Source organism: Coregonus lavaretus (assembly GCF_964263955.1).
Source record: "Coregonus lavaretus genome assembly, contig: HAP1_SCAFFOLD_1680, whole genome shotgun sequence".
NCBI lineage: Eukaryota > Metazoa > Chordata > Actinopteri > Salmoniformes > Salmonidae > Coregonus > Coregonus lavaretus.
Window position 1 is genome coordinate 1884 of NW_028158629.1, and position 19560 is coordinate 21443.

At 44.5% G+C, this 19560-nt stretch overlaps 1 protein-coding gene across 1 annotated transcript; it reads right to left on the reverse strand.

Annotated features, from left to right (window-relative positions):
- Positions 1-703: 703 nt before the first annotated feature.
- Positions 704-19381, reverse strand: LOC311123752 (myc box-dependent-interacting protein 1-like; the record flags this gene model as incomplete). Its single annotated transcript, XM_084197991.1, has 11 exons — positions 704-742; positions 1039-1094; positions 1202-1277; positions 1462-1547; positions 1819-1911; positions 3275-3382; positions 4118-4213; positions 4802-4896; positions 5155-5209; positions 5533-5613; positions 19289-19381. Coding segments are annotated over 11 exons (878 nt in total), but the record flags the coding sequence as incomplete, so codon positions are not given.
- Between the last annotated feature and the right edge of the window lie 179 nt (positions 19382-19560).

Genomic DNA, 19560 nt, shown 5'->3' on the forward strand with positions numbered 1-19560 from the left:
GTACTCAGGACCTCAGACTGGGACAAAGGACAACAACCCTAAGCACACAACCAAGACAACGCAGGAGTGGCTTCCGGACAAGTCTCTGAATGTCCTTGAGTGGCCCAGTCAGAGCCCGGACTTGAAGCTGATCGAACATCTCTGGAGAGACCTGAAAATAGCTTTCGCTTTGTCATTATGGGGTACTGTGTGTAGATTGAGGGGAAAAAACAATTTAATAATTATAGAATAAGGCTGTAACATAACAAAATGTGGAAAAAGTCAAGGGGTCTGAATACTTTCCGAATGCACTATATATATATATATATCCCGTGTTGAGCCCCCTGATCCTTTATTCACACTCAGTATCTAACTGCACCATGCAGAGAGACTAGTGCTGAGCAAATAACCGAAATGACCAACTTCAGTTCAATTATTTGAATTCCATTTTGTTCGTTTATTTTTTCTGTGAGTTCAATGCGCACATAGCACTGCAGTTTCTCTAGAGATAAATCAGATCATGCCGAACTGTGAGATGTAGTAGGGAGTTGTAGTTTCCAACAAGCCATTTATAAACCAGATCATGCCGAACTGTGAGATGTAGTAGGGAGTTGTAGTTTCCAACAAGCCATTTATTCTCAGTTAGTATCTAACTTCACAATGCATAAAGACACACACAGGCACATATAAACTGTCACACTGGTCACTCCGTCAGGTCCATTACCTCTTCTTGGGTCCAGGCTTCCAGTCTTTACCTGCCTTTCTGTAATGGGGTGTGGGGTAATTTACTCTACAGTAGTCTATATTCAGCCAGTCATTTCACTTCCTCAGTAGAATGTGTATGCATTGCATTGGACCTCATTTCTCTAGAATTACCATAAAGTTCTTAAAAAGGTGCACCATACAGCTGTACACATGTTCACAGAGGTATATTTTACAGGTACATACTGTATAACAGTGGGGCAAAGTGGACAGGTACGCAATAGTGAACACTAGCATATGTACAGTACTCCACTGGTATTCATAAAACATTTGTAATATGTCACAAGTCTCACTTACTTGGCCAGCCTCTGCTCATCCAGTTTGGTCATGACATCATTCAGGTCCTGGTTCAGCTGCAAACGGAACGATTGGAGGAAGTCAATCAATCAATCAATCTAGACATGCATTATCAAATCAGTCCCATGTGCTGACGGTAAGTAGCCACAGCTCTCCCTCTCACCTTTCCCATGTCTTTGTGGAACCTCTGCTGATATCCAGCCATACTCTGGAATGTGTTAACATAGAAGCCAACACGACTAGAGAGGGATCGAATAGAGATAGAGGGAGAATGTGTTAACATGGTGGCTGGCAACACTGTGTGTGTGTGTGTGTGTGTAAGAGACAGAGTGATAACAACAGTGGTTGTAAGTGTCTCTTCAGAAAAATAAAAGGGAATGAGATTGTGTCAGCCTGGTAGTGAGAGGGTTGGACAAGTGTCACCTGTTCCACAGCTGTGGAAGCTCATCCTGCAGATCTACGTTGATCTCCTCAAATACTTTCTGAGCTCTCCCCAACTCCTCCTCTGCCTGTACATACACATTAACACATCCACAGAGGTTGAACAATAAATCCATGTTTGTTAGTATATGTTACTCAAAAGAAAGCACATTATCTACAATCAAACTAAAGAATGACATGGAATTCAGACAGAATGTTAGGGCATGGTGGCATAGAACGTAGAATTAGGAATTAGAACTCAGAATGGGTGAATGACAAGTGAGTGACAGCAGAAGGCACAGCGGGGTCAGGGCGGAGCGTGACAGGGGCGAGAGGGTGAGTTGGTTAGACATCAGTCACCTGGTTTCTGGTCAGGTTAGTTTGAGCTATTTGATGAGCAGACAGAATCCCCTGGGCCCAACCTGGGGCAGCCTTCTCCACAAGAGACATCGGCTAGCCATGCAGATGGACGGACAGAGAGAAAGGGAGAGAAAGAGAGAGAGAGAAGCAAGACAAATACTTTAAATAGTTTGACAGGCAGGTTAGCATTCAGACAGGCCGGTTAGCATTCAGACAGGCCGGTTAGCATTCAGACAGGCCGGTTAGCATTCAGACAGGCAGGTTAGCATTCAGACAGGCCGGTTAGCATACAGGCAGATTAGCATTCAGACAGGCAGGTTAGCATTCAGACAGGTAGATTAGCATTCAGACAGGCAGGTTAGCGTACAGGTAGATTAGCATTCAGACAGGCAGATTAGCATTCAGACAGGCAGGTTAGCGTACAGGTAGATTAGCATTCAGACAGGCAGATTAGCATACAGACAGGTAGGTTAGCATACAGGCAGATTAGCATTCAGACAGGCAGATTAGCATACAGACAGGTAGGTTAGCATACAGGCAGATTAGCATTCAGACAGGCAGATTAGCATACAGACAGGTAGGTTAGCATACAGGCAGATTAGCATTCAGACAGGCAGGTTAGCATTCAGACAGGCAGGTTAGCATTCAGACAGGCAGGTTAGCATTCAGACAGGCAGATTAGCATACAGGCAGGTTAGCATTCAGACAGGCAGGTTAGCATACAGGCAGGTTAGCATTCAGACAGGCAGGTTAGCATTCAGACAGGCAGGTTAGCATTCAGACAGGCAGGTTAGCATTCACAGGCGGATTAGCAAAAACACTTTTGATTGACAGTTTTGAAATAGGGCAAGAGTATTTCCATAATGTGCATTAACTCACACCCAATCAAACACACGAAAAACAGTTTAATTAGACTTTTCTTTTTGCAGTAGGTTGATTGGTTGCTTATTTCAACTGGTATAGCCTAAGCCCACAGGAGAATGTGACATGCATAGCAACATGTGCCTCCCCAAAATTGCAATGCAGAATGTTGCTTGGTGACATCATAATGTGGGTATTTGCGTTAGCTTTGTTAAGGCCTTTACATAGTCATCACTCATATGCCTGAGTTCTAGAGCCGACCTGAACTGAACTGTGCTGGCCTGGATATTTTCTCTTTACATTGTTCTGTTCTTTCCAAGAAGGTTCCAGAAATGATGGTCCTCTGTAGTTGGTAGAGCATGGCGCTTGCAACGCCAGGATAGTGAGTTTGATTCCCGGGACCACCCGTACGTAAAATGTAGGCATGCATGAGTTTGTTACTTTGGATAAAAGTGTCTGCTAAATGGCATCATATAATTATATTAAATGATGGCGGATGCATAACCAGGCCTTCCCAGTACAGCTGGCTTGGCTTGGCTCAGTAGTGTGATACAGTAATGTACCCAGGAAACGATGCAGCGGGCAGCCATCTTACCTTGGCGATCTTGGCCTGGTCCTGCTTCTTGCCCTTCTGTAGGGAGCCAAAGTGATGCCTCGCACTGTCGTAGTCGGTCATCTTCCTGTCCCGCTTAGCGATGCGTGCCTGGTCAGACACCAAACAAACACACCCACAGAGTCACTGATGGATAGAAGGCTGCAGCTTCTTGAGAACCAAATCAAATCAATAAATCCATTAAATGTATTTATTGATGCATTCTCTCGCTAACTGGTCAGGGAATTGAGCTGTTTCAGGGCTCTATCCAATCAGGATCGCTGAAGCGTTACAGATTGCGCGCTAGAAATGTAAAGATGATTTCCTATTGAGCAGACATGTGCAGCGTTTACGGTGAATGCAGTCTCCGCTAACGCGGGAACATTGCCTTTACATTTTAATCACGCTGTAACGCTGAACTTCCACGATACGGATTGAATAGAGCCCTCAGTACCAGGATGTGTAGTCTGTTCTGTTAGAGCCCTCAGTACCAGGATGTGTAGTCTGTTCTGTTAGAGCCCTCAGTACCAGGATGTGTAGTCTGTTCTGTTAGAGCCCTCAGTACCAGGATGTGTAGTCTGTTCTGTTAGAGCCCTCAGTACCAGGATGTGTAGTCTGTTCTGTTAGAGCCCTCAGTACCAGGATGTGTAGTCTGTTCTGTTAGAGCCCTCAGTACCAGGATGTGTAGTCTGTTCTGTTTGTTACTGTTGTGTGTGTGAAAAATCTATCAAAATGTTATTATAAAAACGTTTTTATTTATTTATATTGCACTTATTATGGAGCTTCATTTTTCACAAAAGGGCCAAAACACACCCACACTGAGCACCTGACTGCAGTGACACACACCTTAATGTCGGGGAACTGGGCCAGATAGGTATCCATGGCGATCATGGAATTGTCCATAATCTTGTCGTGGTAATCTGACCACAGGATGTCTGTCTCCTGTAATACAGACAGCAGAGTCAAACCACAACAACACACACACACACACACACACACCATACACACACACACACACACACACACACACACACTAACCCAAATAACAGCTCCACTAACGGTGCAGTTTAATAGCTAGTCTGAAACTACAGTGCTATTTCTTCTAGCTATAGTGTAGGTTACAGCTATTCCCACTAGTCCTCATTCATCACCAGTCTACACAGTCATGAATGAGCCGTCCTTTACCTCCATGCAATAGTCCATCTCCTTCTCTATCATCTCCTTCACAGACAGAAGGATGGAGGGAGGGAAAGAGACATGCAGTGAGAGGAGAGAGAGAGGAGTATGTGTTGTAGGGAGAAGAAGTGAATGTGACAGTGATGAAATAGAGGGAGGAAACTAGAGTCTTGTATTCAAACTATCAATAGAATTGATCTCAAGGTTTCATGTTATTTTCTGCATCTTCAATTATACATTTCATTCAACCTCTGAAGTTTTGTACACCTCTTTCACAGAGGAACAGGTAGTCTTTCATCCTGAATTCACAAAGATCAGACACACACCCACACCAACCGTGCTAGTCTCTCTCACCTCTGCGATGGCGTCCACCTCCTCCTTGCCAAACCACTCTGGCTCGTACATATCCGCCAGACAGTCCTGCAGACGCTTGGACGCATCATGCATGGCTGAGGATCACAGGGACAGACAGACAGGCAGGCAGACAGACAGGCAAAAAGGTCAAAAACTGAAATGGAACTGGGCCGGAAGTGGTTTGTGTATTAATGTGTGTGTACACTTCAACTATGTCGCTCCCAAAATAAACAAGATAGAAACTGACAGATATGACTGTAATACCTAATAATAAAGATACAGCACAGCTGCACACCACACAGTCGTAGTGTACAAACAGATCAAACACACTCACAGACAGACATGCTTCTTACTTTTAACTGCTGCCAGGTAGGCCCTCAAGTCTTTTTGCAGTTTGGTGCCCTCGGCCTGAAAAATACAACAATGGGTTGGACTGGGATTGTGATCATGGGCCATTTTCACACTACTGAACCAAACTGAGCCAAGCTGTACCGTGCTGCCCTGGTTACACATCCACCAGTTACTGGAATCATGCTGGAAAGGATAATGGGAAAATAAAATATCCTAACCAGCCAAGTATGGTTCAGGTCAGTCATGGGTCTGTGTGTGTGTGTCTGTGTGTGTGCGCGCATGTGTAGGTTGGGATGGGAGGGAACATTGGACAACAACAGTGGGTTCACCATCTCAATGAGAGGGGGAGGAGAAAAGGTTGGAAGAGGCAGGACTCTCACCATCTGCTTGTTGAAGTTAGCCACGCCCTCCTCGAACGCTGTGTCCCTGGTCTCATCAGCTTTACCCAGCTTCTGAAGGACCTGACAGAAAGACAAAACATCCCTGGGTGAATACATGAGCTGGGAGAGCACAGGACCTGGGAGAGCACAGTAAATAATAATACACAGTAATACTTTACTTACCGCTGCCAAGTATAATGCTTCCTAATATTATATATCTTGTTATAAGCAAGTATGAGCCTTTACAATGTCTTGTTGTAAGGCTTGTAATACGGTATGTCTCTCTGTGTTTAAAGCACATTTTCAACCGACTCAAAATGGTTGTTGTGTAGTTTAACCGTAGAACGGTTCATCATGAGATGAGACATTTTAAGGGGGTGGTACATGCTTATGGAAAGTTTAACAATGCATCACAATGTGTTACACAAATTAGTTCAGACACACACACACACACATCACGTTACATGGGTTAATTGGAGATTTTTCCCAGGTGATTTGGTTTGAAAACTCTAAAAACCCAGATCTGAGCAAGCTGAGCTTAATTGATCTGAACAATGTCACACACATGCTTGGGCAACCAAGAGGAGACAGAGAAGAGGGAAAGATTGAGGGACATGAGGGTAGTGAGAAGGAGAACAAGAAACAGAATGAGTGAATGAGTGAATGTCTGACAGAACAGAGGTGAGAGAAAGGGAGAGAGAGAGAAACAGAGACAGAGAAAGACATACAGACAGACAGTGACAGAGAGAGAGACAGACATTTCGACCCAACCAAATCATGAGAAAACTAAAATATAATAATTACTGGACACATTGGAAAGAATTAACAAAAAAACAGAGCAAACTAGAATGCTATTTGGCCCTAAACAGAGAGTACAGTTGTGGTCAAAAGTTGAGAATGACACAAGTATTGGTCTTCACAAAGTTCGCTGCTTCAGTGTTATGAGATATTTTTGTCAGATGTTACTATGGTATACTGAAGTATAATTACAAGCATTCCATAAGTGTCAAAGGCTTTTATTGACAATTACATTAAGTTTATGCAAAGAGTCAATATTTGCAGTGTTGACCCTTCTTTTTCAAGACCTCTGCAATCTGCCCTGGCATGCTGTCAATTAACTTCTAGGCCACATCCTGACTGATGGCAGCCCATTCTTGCATAATCAATGCTTGGAGTTTGTCAGAATTTGTGGGGTTTTGTTTGTCCACCCGCCTCTTGAGGATCAACCACAAGTTCTCAATGGAATTAAGGTCTGGGGAGTTTCCTGGCCATGGACCCAAAATGTAGATGTTTTGTTCCCCAAGCCACTTAGTTATCACTTTTGCCTTATGGCAAGGTGCTCCATCATGCTGGAAAAGGCATTGTTCATCACCAAACTGTTCTTAGATGGTTGGGAGAAGTTGCTCTTGGAGGTGGTGTTGGTACCATTCTTTATTCATGGCTGTGTTCTTAGGCAAAATTGTGAGTGATCCCTGTACTTTTTGCAGAATATCAGTCTGTCCCTGATGTTTTTCCTGGAGAAAAGTGGCTTCTTTGCTGCCCTTCTTGACACCAGGCCATCCTCCAAAAGTCTTCGCCTCACTGTGCATGCAGATGCACTCACACCTGCATGCTGCCATTTAGGAGACGGTCCTGGCACTTGCTGGACTTTCTTGGGCGCCCTGACGCCTTCTTCACAACAATTGAACCTCTCTCCTTGAAGTTCTTGATGATCCGATAAATGGTTGATTTAGGTGCAATCTTACTATCAGCAATATCCTTGCCTGTGAAGCCCTTTTTGTGCAAAGCAATGATGACGGCACGTGTTTCCTTGCAGGTAACCATGGTTAACAGAGGAAGAACAATGATTTCAAGCACCGCCCTCCTTTTGAAGCTTCCAGTCTGTTATTCTAACTCAATCAGCATGACAGAGTGATCTCCAGCCTTGTCCTCGTCAACACTCTCACCTGTGTTAACGAGAGAATCACTGACATGATGGCAGCTGGTCCTTTTGTGGCAGGGCTGAAATGCAGTGGAAATGTTTTTGGGGGATTAAGTTAATTTTCATGGCAAAGAGGGACTTTGCAATTAATTGCAATTCATCTGATCACTCTTCATGACATTCTGGAGTGTATGCAAATTGCCATCATCAAAAGTGAGGCAGCAGACTTTGTGAAAATTAGTATTTGTGTCATTCTCAAAACTTTTGACCACGACTGTACACAGTGGCATAATACCTGACCACTGTGACTGACCCACATTTAAGGAAAGCTTTGATTATGTACAGACTCAGTGAGCATAGCCTTGCTATTGAGAAAGGCCGCCGTAGGCAGACCTGGCTCTCAAGAGAAGACAGGCTATGTGCACACCGCCCACAAAATGAGGTGGAAACTGAGCTGCACTTCCTAACCTCCTGTCAAATGTATGACCTTATTAGAGACATATTTCCCTCAGATTACACAGACCCACAAAGAATTTGAAAACAAACACAATTTTGATAAACTCCCATATCTATTGGGTGAAATACCACAGTGTGCCATCACAGAAGCAAGATTTGTGACCTGTTGCCACAAGAAAAAGGCAACCAGTGAAGAACAAACACCATTGTAAATACAACCCATATTTATGTTGATTTATTTTCCCTTTTGTACATCATTATAAGACTGTATATAGACATAATGACATTTAAACATCTTTATTCTTTTGAAGTGTGTAATGTTTACTGTACTTTTTTTATTGTTTATTTCACTTTTGTTTATTATCTATTTCACTTGCTTTGGCAATAAAGCCCTTAAATTGAAATACCGAGTGAGAGAAAGAGAGAGAGACCCTGGTCTCAATGGCGACGCCCTGCTTCAAAATGTATAATAAAACATTTATTATCAGTCTACTGACCTACAAACATTAATGATATCTTTCCAATTGATTTGGAAGAACGATATATAACTGGTAATACACTTGGCTATTTTTATACAGGCTGTCAAAGCCATGCGTCTCCGCTGTCTCTGGCAGAGACCAGCTGACAAGCACACCAAAGGCTCTGTGTGTCCATCTCCTAGTTCAACATGGGGAACTTTGAAGTGTTAACCTGTTCAACTCTGACTTCTAAACGACACAAAATATTGTAAACTACCCTCATAAAGCACATTTAGGTTTCAAAACAGGGCTTGTGCAACGTAATTGTTCGTCTCACAGGAAAACATTTTTGGGGATGGGGTTACTGTAGTCTAGTTCACATTGGCAGTTTGAAGTTACTCATATCCTATTTTTTTGCATATCTGATTTGAATCTTAGTTTTCCTGCAGTCTGAACAGCCAAAACCCACATGGAATCGGATATTTCAAGCCACATTTCAAACCACTTTTTAAACTAACTTCGTATGTGGTTTGAATTCAGCTACAAATCAGATTTCTGGCCATGCGTGTTGTGTCTTGAACGGTGAAAATCAGATTTATTTGCCCTCAAGTGGTTTTTAGATTTATTTGGCATATCTTGTTGCTTGCTCGCTACTCTGTTGACAGTTTGACAAGAACATGACGTGGTAGCTAACTAGCAGACAAATTAGTGAATGTGCTAGAAAGCTAGCTAGATGACTGCTGTGGCTAGTCAAAAAGGACTCGTTTTGAAAGTTGGTTCATCGTATCCTTTGAGGCTTTAAAAGGGTTCTTAGACTATGACTTTGAACATTCACAGCAACTGGGAAACGTCCATGGCAGGCATTGTTGTCACCTTAGTTTGCTACATAACTTCTGGGTGATAGGAAGCACGAGCACCACCACCAAATCAGCCTACACCACACCCAATCGTTACTATGACAACTAGCATAGCCATGTCAGCAAATGACTGCTGTCTGAACACACACAAATCTGATTTGGTCACTTGCCGTTTGGACAGTCAGTATTCCAAAACGGATTTGAAAAACTGATTTCAGTGTCTTCTGTTCAGGGTCAGTGTCCCAAATCCAGATTGAGCCTAGTCCTGGACTAAAAAGCATTCAAGGGAAAATCTCCATTGAAAGTGTTTTTAAGCCCAGGAGTCTGGGGAAACTGAAAACGTAAGTTTCACTTCTGTATTCTTTAACATTATAACCTCTGACTCATTAAAACAATAGAAAACAAAAAACAGCAGATGTCAGCTTTTAGAAGAGCTTTCATCATTAATAGAAGGAAGAGGGGGGAAGAGGAGAAGAATAGGAAAATAAGCCTTACATTGAAGCGAAAAGGAGGGAGCGATAGGGCAATGAAGAGCTTAGGAGGGAGCGATAAGGCAATGAAGAGCTTAGGAGGGAGCGATAGGGCAATGAAGAGCTTAGGAGGGAGCGATAAGGCAATGAAGAGCTTAGGAGGGAGCGATAGGGCAATGAAGAGCTTATGAGGGAGCGATAGGGCAATGAAGAGCTTATGAGGGAGCGATAGGGCAATGAAGGGCTTATGAGGGAGCGATAGGGCAATGAAGAGCTTATGAGGGAGCGATAGGGCAATGAAGGGCTTATGACTAGGGGAGATGGATATACAACTGTAGAGGTTAGAGGGCAGCGAAAGGAAATAGAGGAAAAGATGCAAGGTAAAGGAAGAGAGAGAGAGAGAAGGTCCCCTCATCCAGCTGGACCTGGGGCTGAGCTCACAAACCTGTTCTACTAACACACTGAATAAAGCCTCAGGACCAGAACATCCAATCAATCAGAAGAAACCAAATTACAACAGTCAAAACAAAACTACATTACCTATTGGGAAACACAAGCACAAAGCAAAATGCAGTGCTATATGGGCCTAAATCGACAGTACACCATGGCTAACTATTTGACCATGGTTACTGATCAAAACCTTAGAAAAACCTTGACAAAGAACAGGCTCAGTGAGCACAGCCTTGCCACTGAGGAGGGTAGACAGGGAAACCTGGCTCCCTGTAGAGCAGTGGTCACCAACCATTCCTAGTCAATCACCAAACATTTCTGTAAAAAACCCAACGATAAAGCCTTGCGTCCTATTTTTTGTATTAGTTTCGTGCTGTTGACGGTAGGTGCACTTCATTCAGCAGCCCTAGCGCCTGGAAGGCAAAGTGTTCCCATTTTTAACCATTTCATGTGTCTGAAGGTAGAACTCCGCCTACCCGGCAGGCCCAGAGAGCAAATCAAGTGCACCTATAGGCCTACCGCTGGCTGGCCAATCAGATAGCTCAGATCATTGTGTCTGCACAGTTTCCTTGTGCCTAGACTGAAAAAAAGAAGCCTTGAATGCTCAAAGTTGATAATGTGAGATTTCTAAACTTTTAAAACCATGACTAGCGAGAGACTCAACGAATACAGCAAAGAGCTGCTGTTTTTATGAGTAAATTCATGTTTAAGTTGTTATTCAGGACTGTCAAGACTTTGTTCAACATGTTTATAAGCCATAAAATGCGCGTTTCAATAAGCTTGCATTGTTATTATTTGCGGCTTGTCTTTTTTAATAATCAAGGAATATTTCACTTTCTCTGGCCGTAGGAGTAATATGAATTGGTGCATGAGGCATTGTGTTTCCACCACTTCCGAATTCGCCAGACGAAGTTCCGCCCCCATTCATTTTCAACGGGAGCACGCGGAACACTGCGCAGTGGATTGTGGGAAGATGAGCGGTGCGAACCCTGCTAGAGGAGCGATAGAAAAAGTGAAGCTCTGCTCTACTTTATGCAAATTGCACGTGGCCGCCGCTGCCGTTGACCAATCAGGTGAGGAGCAGATGTTTGCTTGAAAGTCTTCCCTTCATGAAACATAGTTCTGCCTGTCATTATTTCCGGGCAAGCACAACCAAAATAAGATGGAGGAAAGCCAATCATCGCTGATAACCTAAGAGCCAATTTATTCTTGATCCGAAAATGTGGTCGGACGCGAGGCGCTGTATGGATTGTGTGACGCAATTGCGGTGCCTCCGGAAGGCACGCAGAGGCCAAATTGAGCTCGGTACCGCATCGGCGTGCGCCTCTCAAATTTTGTAACAACGCGGAGGACACCATATAGCTCCGCATTGACATGATTGGTTGACGGTAGGTGGGGGTGGGAGGTCCTATATAAACACAAACTGACTTCCTTGACAACTTCTCTGCACTGCTCGGCGAAAACGCAAGAAGTATAAATGCCCAGACTTCTGCAGAGGCCGTATCACCGTAAATGCTGCACGGCCAATGCAGACGTTGGATTGACCACGCAGCGCCTTTAAGAATGAATTTCCTATGTAATATGCTACCATTGGATTATGGCATCTTAACATTATGAGTATAGTATAGTATAGTATAGTTTATGGCGCTTTCATTATACTGGTGTCATGGCATTGATGATTATAGCTCACTTCCTGTAAAATACATAGGCCTACATAGACACGAATGGGTACTTTGGGTAAAGGAAATTGTGGCTTTGACTTCCAAACATTGTTGTGCAAATCTCTCTTTACCCACCATCAACATCTCTGCAATCCTCCTCCATGCCATTGACCTTCTGATTTTGTCGCTGTATTCTAAAATCATTCTCAGAAAATAAACGAGGTAGAATTACAACGCTCCCCACGCCACACTATTTTCCTTTTTGACTTTTTTAAATGAGCCTACAAATTGTCAGCGCCTTATTTTCATGTACAGTACCTAGAATACAAGGGTTGGAATTGAACTAAACAATTTCATGTCAGAAAAATAATGTAGAAATTCTGGTTTATAGTTAGCCTCATATACATGATCTACTGGTATCATTTTAAATTGAGAACATATAGCTAGCTCATCAATATGTAAATGATGTGTTAGTTTAGCTATTCTCTGCTTCAGATGTATAATGACAAGGGGCACAGTGATTGCACATGCTCATTAGGCTAGTAATGACATCATTCTATAGGCTTCTGGCTGCATTGGTGATGCAAGTCATTATGATAAGCTGCAAAATGGGTTGACATGGCTGATATCCTGAGACAGAGTGACAATCAAATAAAACCGATAGGAGAGCTCACAACTGGACAACATTTTACATATTTAGTCATTTAGCAGACGCTCTTATCTTACTGGCCCCCCGTGAGAATCGAACCCACAACCCTGGCGTTGCAAGCGCCATGCTCTACCAACTGAGCTACAGGAGGCCCTAACAAAAAGGTAATGTTAATTTGAGAAAGCAACACAGACAAATTAGAGACATATCCCCTTCACACCTTTTTATTGCAGAATTGTGATCTGTGATGAATAAACATTGACACTAGTTAATCTTGAATCTGGTGTGTTAGTGCTGGGCTGGAACAGAATCCTGCACACCCAGCATTCCTCCAGCAGAAGGATTGGCCTGCTACAGTTGTAATAAGTTTGTAGCCTACATCGTGTGTGACCTTCAACTGTAGTGTCGTATACAACATTTGCTAACATAAATCCAAGCAGCTCATTAGCCTACACACAGTGGCCTGCTGTAGTTTACTTACTTCCTTTAATAAGTTCACGCCTACGCCCACGAAGCGGCCAATCTTTTGGCGCAAAGAGTTGTCAAGCGGAGGCAGCGCTTCTGGTCGAAACGTACCATAATGCAACATAAGTTTCGCCATCAGCTGGAAGACTGTGTCCCCTTTTCTCAGCGGAGGGAGGGAGAGAGGAGGGACGGTGAGTCAGGTGAGAGGCAGCCTCACCGCTGCTCCCTCCCTCCCCTCAGACTGACCAGATGCAGGCCATCACATCAGTCCAGTCAAATAAAAAGCTAATTATTACGCTCACTCAGCTGTGACTCACAAGTAATACAACAAATGACCTATTACCAGTGTGCTCAAATACCTACATTTTAAAAATATAATTTCTAAATGGAGTGAGAAGAACAACATTGGCAGGGCAATTCAAGCGTAGCCAATATGCAGTGATAATGTATTGGGCCTATAGCCTACTGCACAAACCTCATTGCTACAGAACTGTTTTTAATTGGTTAATGTTGCATAGGCTTATGTTTTTTAAGTCATGTTTTTTTTTTTTTTTTGAGTGGGACATCTTGGCTTGCATTTTGACTCAGAAAGTGATCTTGACTCAGAAAAGGTTGGTGACCACTGCTGTCCAGGAAAGGCTGTGCAACCACTGCACCACAGCAGAACCCGAGACAAAGCTGCAATATAAAACAATTAGAGTTACACTTCCCTAAATTTGAAACTCTTATTCAAGGTTTCAAAGACCTCTCTGATGAGAATAGGCTACCCGTCCTGTTTTAATTATGTTAATATTGTAAATGAATCACTTAAGTTCCAAAGTATGCTTTGGCAACATGTACATTGTTACATCATGCCAATAAAGCAATTTGAATTGAATTGAGAGAGAGAGAGAGACACAGCTGATAATATAACACTTGAAATGTCTTTATCTTTTTGAAACCTTTTTGAGTGCAGTATTTACTGTTCAATTCTAATAGTTTTTGTTGATGTTTTGCATTCTTACTTTTGTTTACCTGCTTTGGCAAGATAAACATGTTTCCCATGAGAATAAACCCCTTTGAATTTGAAAGAGAGAGAGAGACAGAGAAACACAGACAGAGAGAGAGAGAAAGAGAGAGCGAGAGAGAGAGAGAGAGAGGAGTGACATTGTTGTGGACCTGAGAGAGCTTCAGAGCGAGCTCTTTGGCTCGTCATTGTGTCAACAGAAGATGTTGCCAAGGTCACCAGCTAATCTGGTCAGTTGACTCCTCCCACCACACGGCTATAACTAACCCCAGCCACCTGGCTGCCTAATCCTAGCCCAGGACTGGACTGGGCCACACGGGACCAGGGGACTTCCCTTCACCTACACCACTGGGATGATCACCACTTCCTGGACATCACAGTTATGGACCAGGTTCCATTTCACTCTCTAGCCTCTTGCAGTAGAGCCTGGTTGTGTCCAGTAGGCACAAAATAGGAAAAATTTAAAACGTTTTGAAACATCAAGGTACTATCTGAACTTGTCCAATAGGAAACACTTGTTGCGTTTTTGCTACAGTGTGCCCTACTGAACACTACCCCTACCCTGACACTTTGGCTTTATCACTGAAGAAGACTGGGACAGTGTCGACAGATCTGAAAAGACTGGGTAGGTATAATCAATCACTGTGTGTCAATGCCGTTGTCTGGTTCTCCAAAAGGCTATGTTGTAGCCTCCGCCATTTTGATTTAGCCTGTCCAATCCTCTCAGATCTGTGAACAACAGAGGAGTAGGGGGCAACAACGCAGGTGCCAGAAAATGAAAAGGACCCAGGCTAAGGCCAGAGACAGTGTCACTTCCTGATGGCACAGGGCTTTCCTTTAGTCTAGGACACAATAAGCAACAGTGGCACTTCCTGCACCACAGAATGAATGACAGTGGTGCTTCTTACAGTGAGAAACAGCCTTGTGGGCTGGTTTACTGTGGTGTCTACTGTAGTGGTACAGACAGACGTCTTATCTTCTGCGACTGAGATTAGCCTGAACCAATACCATCAACACAACCAGATAACTACCAAATGGTTTGTTTGACCTCATGGATTCTGTGATACCTTTATACAGCCCAGATACAGCATCATCATCCCCCATCATTAGCACATGAAAACTACTGTAAAGTTGTCCCCTTGGCCCACTGCTATGCTCTCTAACACCATGCCTCTGAGGTCAGAAGTTACAGCCTTCTGGTGGAATGTCTAATGGGTGGGTGCGGCGGGTGGGGGGGCAGGAAGGGGCACTCAGAAACTCTATACATGACCCGCACCATAAGGAGGACTTGAGTCTTAAAGGGATAGTTCACTCTTTTTTTTTTTGTTGCCTGCACCGCTGATACAATCAATTTCCACTAGAACTGCTGCATTCTCCAAATGCTAAAAACATGCAAAACATTTTTTTATAGTTAGGGTGTCTAGGTATGTTGAAAATAATGTAAAATAAAAAAAGAAGTGAACAATCCCTTTAAAGCAAGGCAAGGCCAGCAGCAGTCTGAGAAAGGGAGGGAGGAGAGGAGAAGAAGAAGTCAGGGGGAGGGAGGAGAGAGGAGAGAGGAGAGTAGGAGGCGGGGGGGTGTACAGTAGTAGACTGCCAAGGACTTGGAAGAACTCCGGCGGTGATTAAACACCCCAGGCATGTGGCCTTACTGTAAGCTGTACAGATCATGAGTCCCCGGGAGTACATTTCAGGAGTACATTTTGTCACAGACTCTCAGCTCATAGTTGTCGTGAGTTCGGGTGTCATTCAACATTGTGAGCGAGTCACTACTTCTGTCGTCAGAAGTTACATACATTAAGAGGATGGGGAAGTCCCGAGGGCTATTCTTATCCCTTCTAGACTGTCTGCAGCACCTGCTGTGGCAAAGTTGAAACTAAAAGGTCCTAAAGCAATGGTATTACTATTTCCAGTGATATTCTCCCTCCAGACAACACCTCAAGTACTGACCAGCACATTCTTCTCGCCACGTTTCAACCAAGCACCCTGAGGTGATGTTCTGACTAACAGAAGATCAACAAGAAAGTCATTTATCCTTGTTGTGGACTGATTTGACCAAGCCTGAATCAGGTTATGAACCAAGCACTCCAAGAGTCATCCAAAGTCACTTGTCTGCACGCCGTTCCATAATACGTAAGGTTGAACTCTATAGCCTCTATATCTGTCCGTGTGGTATTCACAACAGGAGTTGTTGACAGGCCAAACTGTATAGAATGTATTACTGTACCTGTCCTGAATCAATCAGTTCACTTCACGTCACTGACCGAAGGTTGACCTTTTAGTCCCTAGGTCAGTGTGTAACAGCCCCCCCCCACCACACACAGGCTCCATTAGGCCCCTCTCTGGGTCTTAAGAGAGATTTACCAGGAGCCAAACAGGTTTACTGTGTGTGAGAGAGAGAGAGAGAGAGAGAGTATGTGACTGTGTGTGATATCTTTTTCTGTGTGTTCCGTTACTTACACCCCCCCCCCCCCCCCCCCCCTCCAGCTCTAATAAATCACACTCCTTACCCAGTAGAGAGGAATCCATGGAGAGGGAATCTCCGCTCCAGTGCCAGACACACACACACACACACACACACACACAGGCTCCATTAGGCCCCTCTCTGGGTCTTAACAGAGAGATTTAGCAGGAGCCAAACAGGTTTACTGTGTGTGTGTGTGTGTGTGTGCTGCAGAAGTGTATCGTGTGTGTAAAGATGTGTTCCGTTCTGTCTGCTCTACTAGGGGTTGACAGAGGCCTGAGCCATGCCACCTGCTGCCGCTGACCGGTGTTCAATTTCAACCCCCAAAATACCCCCTCAGGCCTGACTGGGATGCTAGTGCCAACCACCACCCACCAACACTCCCCCAAAAAACTCACACACACACACACACACACACACACAAGGGTATTAGACAGAAGATGGAGGCCTTGTGGGCTATTGCTATTCATAGATACCCCCCCAGTCCAGCAGAGAGGTATTCTGGGCATAGACAGGTGTGCAGGCGGAGCTGGGGTGGAAGGAGGGAGGGGGGCAGGCTTTGAGCCTCAGGGACAGGAGGGTGGGGTCTGGTCTCTGGAGGTCTGGGAGGTTTTGTCACCACGTGAATAGCATAGGGTCATAACTGGGGTGGCAGAGGTGCAGAGGTCAGTGTATTCGAGGTGCGGGGGGGGGTTGGACTTCTGAACGAGACAGGGGCGGCTGTCAGGTTTCAAAAGAGCACCACAACCACTAGCACACCCCCATGACCAATCAGACGCATCCGGATTCCCCAGGATAAATTCTCCCATCATGCTTTACTGCATGGTTCATCATTGGGCTGCTCATTCTGTCTGCCCTCAGAGGGCACAGGCTGGCATGACATCACTATGACAACCACGATGGGCACCCAGTGACAGCGTCCTCTAGATTCCTCCGCTCCGTCTACTGGTGAAACTCTAGGTCAGTCACTAGGGAGGGGTTAGCCAATAGCTAGCCAGTCTAACAAGAGACAAAACTACAAAGTGGAATCTAAATGTGACCACCACCCACCAGCCTCCAGCCATGCAGACAGAGTTACTGGTCAGAGAAGACAGCTGGTGGCAGGGTGAGGGGGTGAGGGGGTGAAGGGGGTGAGGGGTCGCAAGATGAAGAGAGAAGGAGGGTGAGTTAGGGGCCAGCAGAAACTCTCCTCCACCTGGCTTGGGGTCTATAGGGAAGAGGAGACACTGACCTTCCCGTCTCAAAGCAATCCGACTGTTGATGGGTGGTATATCACTCTGTTGCATATCACTCAGGAAATGTGTCTGTGATGAAGCTTCCAGATTCACAAGGAAGGGTGACTATAGTTACAGCATAGTTAGAATTGCAGCATTCTGTCATAACCAGTGAGAGCTGTACAGCTGTGTTGGAGTTAATGCAGGGTGAGGGACATTTCTGGCTTTCTCACTCCAATAGCCGAGTGATGGATGAGATTGAAAGTATGTTAACACAGGAATAGGGGCTATGTTGTTGATGAAGGTGAGTGAGACGGTGATGAGGATGGTGACAGAAACAGAAGCGGAGGAATGTTTTTCAGATGAGGGTGACAAGGAAGCTACTCAAATGTTGCTTCCCCTCTTGAGAAGCATCAACTCAGACCGAGCTCATTCCAGGAGAACTCAATCCCTATAATAAAACTCCTTGAACTTTTTTGTTTACGGTTCAAGTTATTGATTTCACTCAGGCATTAATTTAATCTCCTGAAATAGCTCTACTGCTCACTTGGGGATGACGGTTAATGCCAGAAGACTCCAGGTCAAAGGTCAAACCAGGAGGGTTGGCAAGCACTATCGCTCTCAAACTCACACACGTCTGTATACACACTCAGACGGACAAACACACACTGAAGAAAGGCTAAGTGTGACTTGGCAGTCTTTTTCCAGATAATTCTGTGGCTATCGCTCCCCCTCTCCCATCCCTCTCCCATGTCCCACCTCCTCATCCTAGGGGCCAAGCATCTATCCATAGGCTGTCCCTCCAAGCCAAATAGACAGGAGTGGGTGTACCATTCCCTATAATGAAGACATGACAAGAAGTGGCCATGTGGCTTTTGTAGACAAGCCTGTACTACATCGGAAACCGAGGTGTCCCACTGTGGTAAACTAGAGCTGAAGAGAAGACGAGGAGGCTGGGTCTGTCTCCGTGGTTTATTTTCCCCTTGCAGTTGACTGAGCTTCCTGTTGTATGCCTGAGTCTGGTGTTGTTATGGTCGTTAATGCCCTAGGGCTTAGGCAAAGAGTCAATCGACTAGACAACATTTCCTGCCTGCTTCACTTGGGAGAAATTAGGCCTTTGAAAGCAGAAAAGGTCTCGTTTAAATTTTATTCTGACACCACTAATCATATAATTACTCATTTAACTAATAATCGTGCTCACAATTTCAAAGTTCACTTAGTGAGGACATTTCCAGGATGAGACAAGTAAAAGTTTACAAACAAGAGTGGGCTCAAATAAAACAGCAATTGTAGCAGTAGCCTACACCTTGCTGCTAGCGCAAGATAGCTAGTCAACATTGTAACATCCTCCTGTAACAGTGTACAATGTAACAAAGTAATTATTTGGACAGAACAAAGACAGCCGATTAGAACAAGCATGTGTGGTTGCAATTTAATTTGTCAGCGCCTTCGGCTCTTCCTGCAATAACCCAACCCCCTGTTGCCTGTCAAAACTAACGGGTTGGATTCACAAATGAGACCGAGAACGCAAATAGAAATAGCGGAGCGGGTTTGACATTTAGATGGAAAGCTGGGTGTATAACTGGACAGCCACAGTACCCAGTTGAATGCACTCTGTGCGGTTTCAATGGAAAAACCCGTAGTGTAAAAGTGGGTAACAGTTCAGTCTCAGTCTACCTGCTTACCTTTTCTTGCGCTCTGCTAAGTCTTTTCTGCATGTTGGTGGCCAATTTCCCAGTGTTGATCCCTTTCCCCGTTTTTCCCTGCTCCTCAGCCATTTTACCGTTCTTTACTGCTCCTAATCCCCAATAAACAGATATGCGATGTAAACTGGTGTGGGGAAAGTAAGGGACAGAACTTGTCGAACAGGAGGGAGGGTATGGGCGAACTGCGAGGGACTCCCCAGGATTCGGCGCTGAGTAGAAACCCTCTTGAGAACGGTGTGGATAGCGCGTAT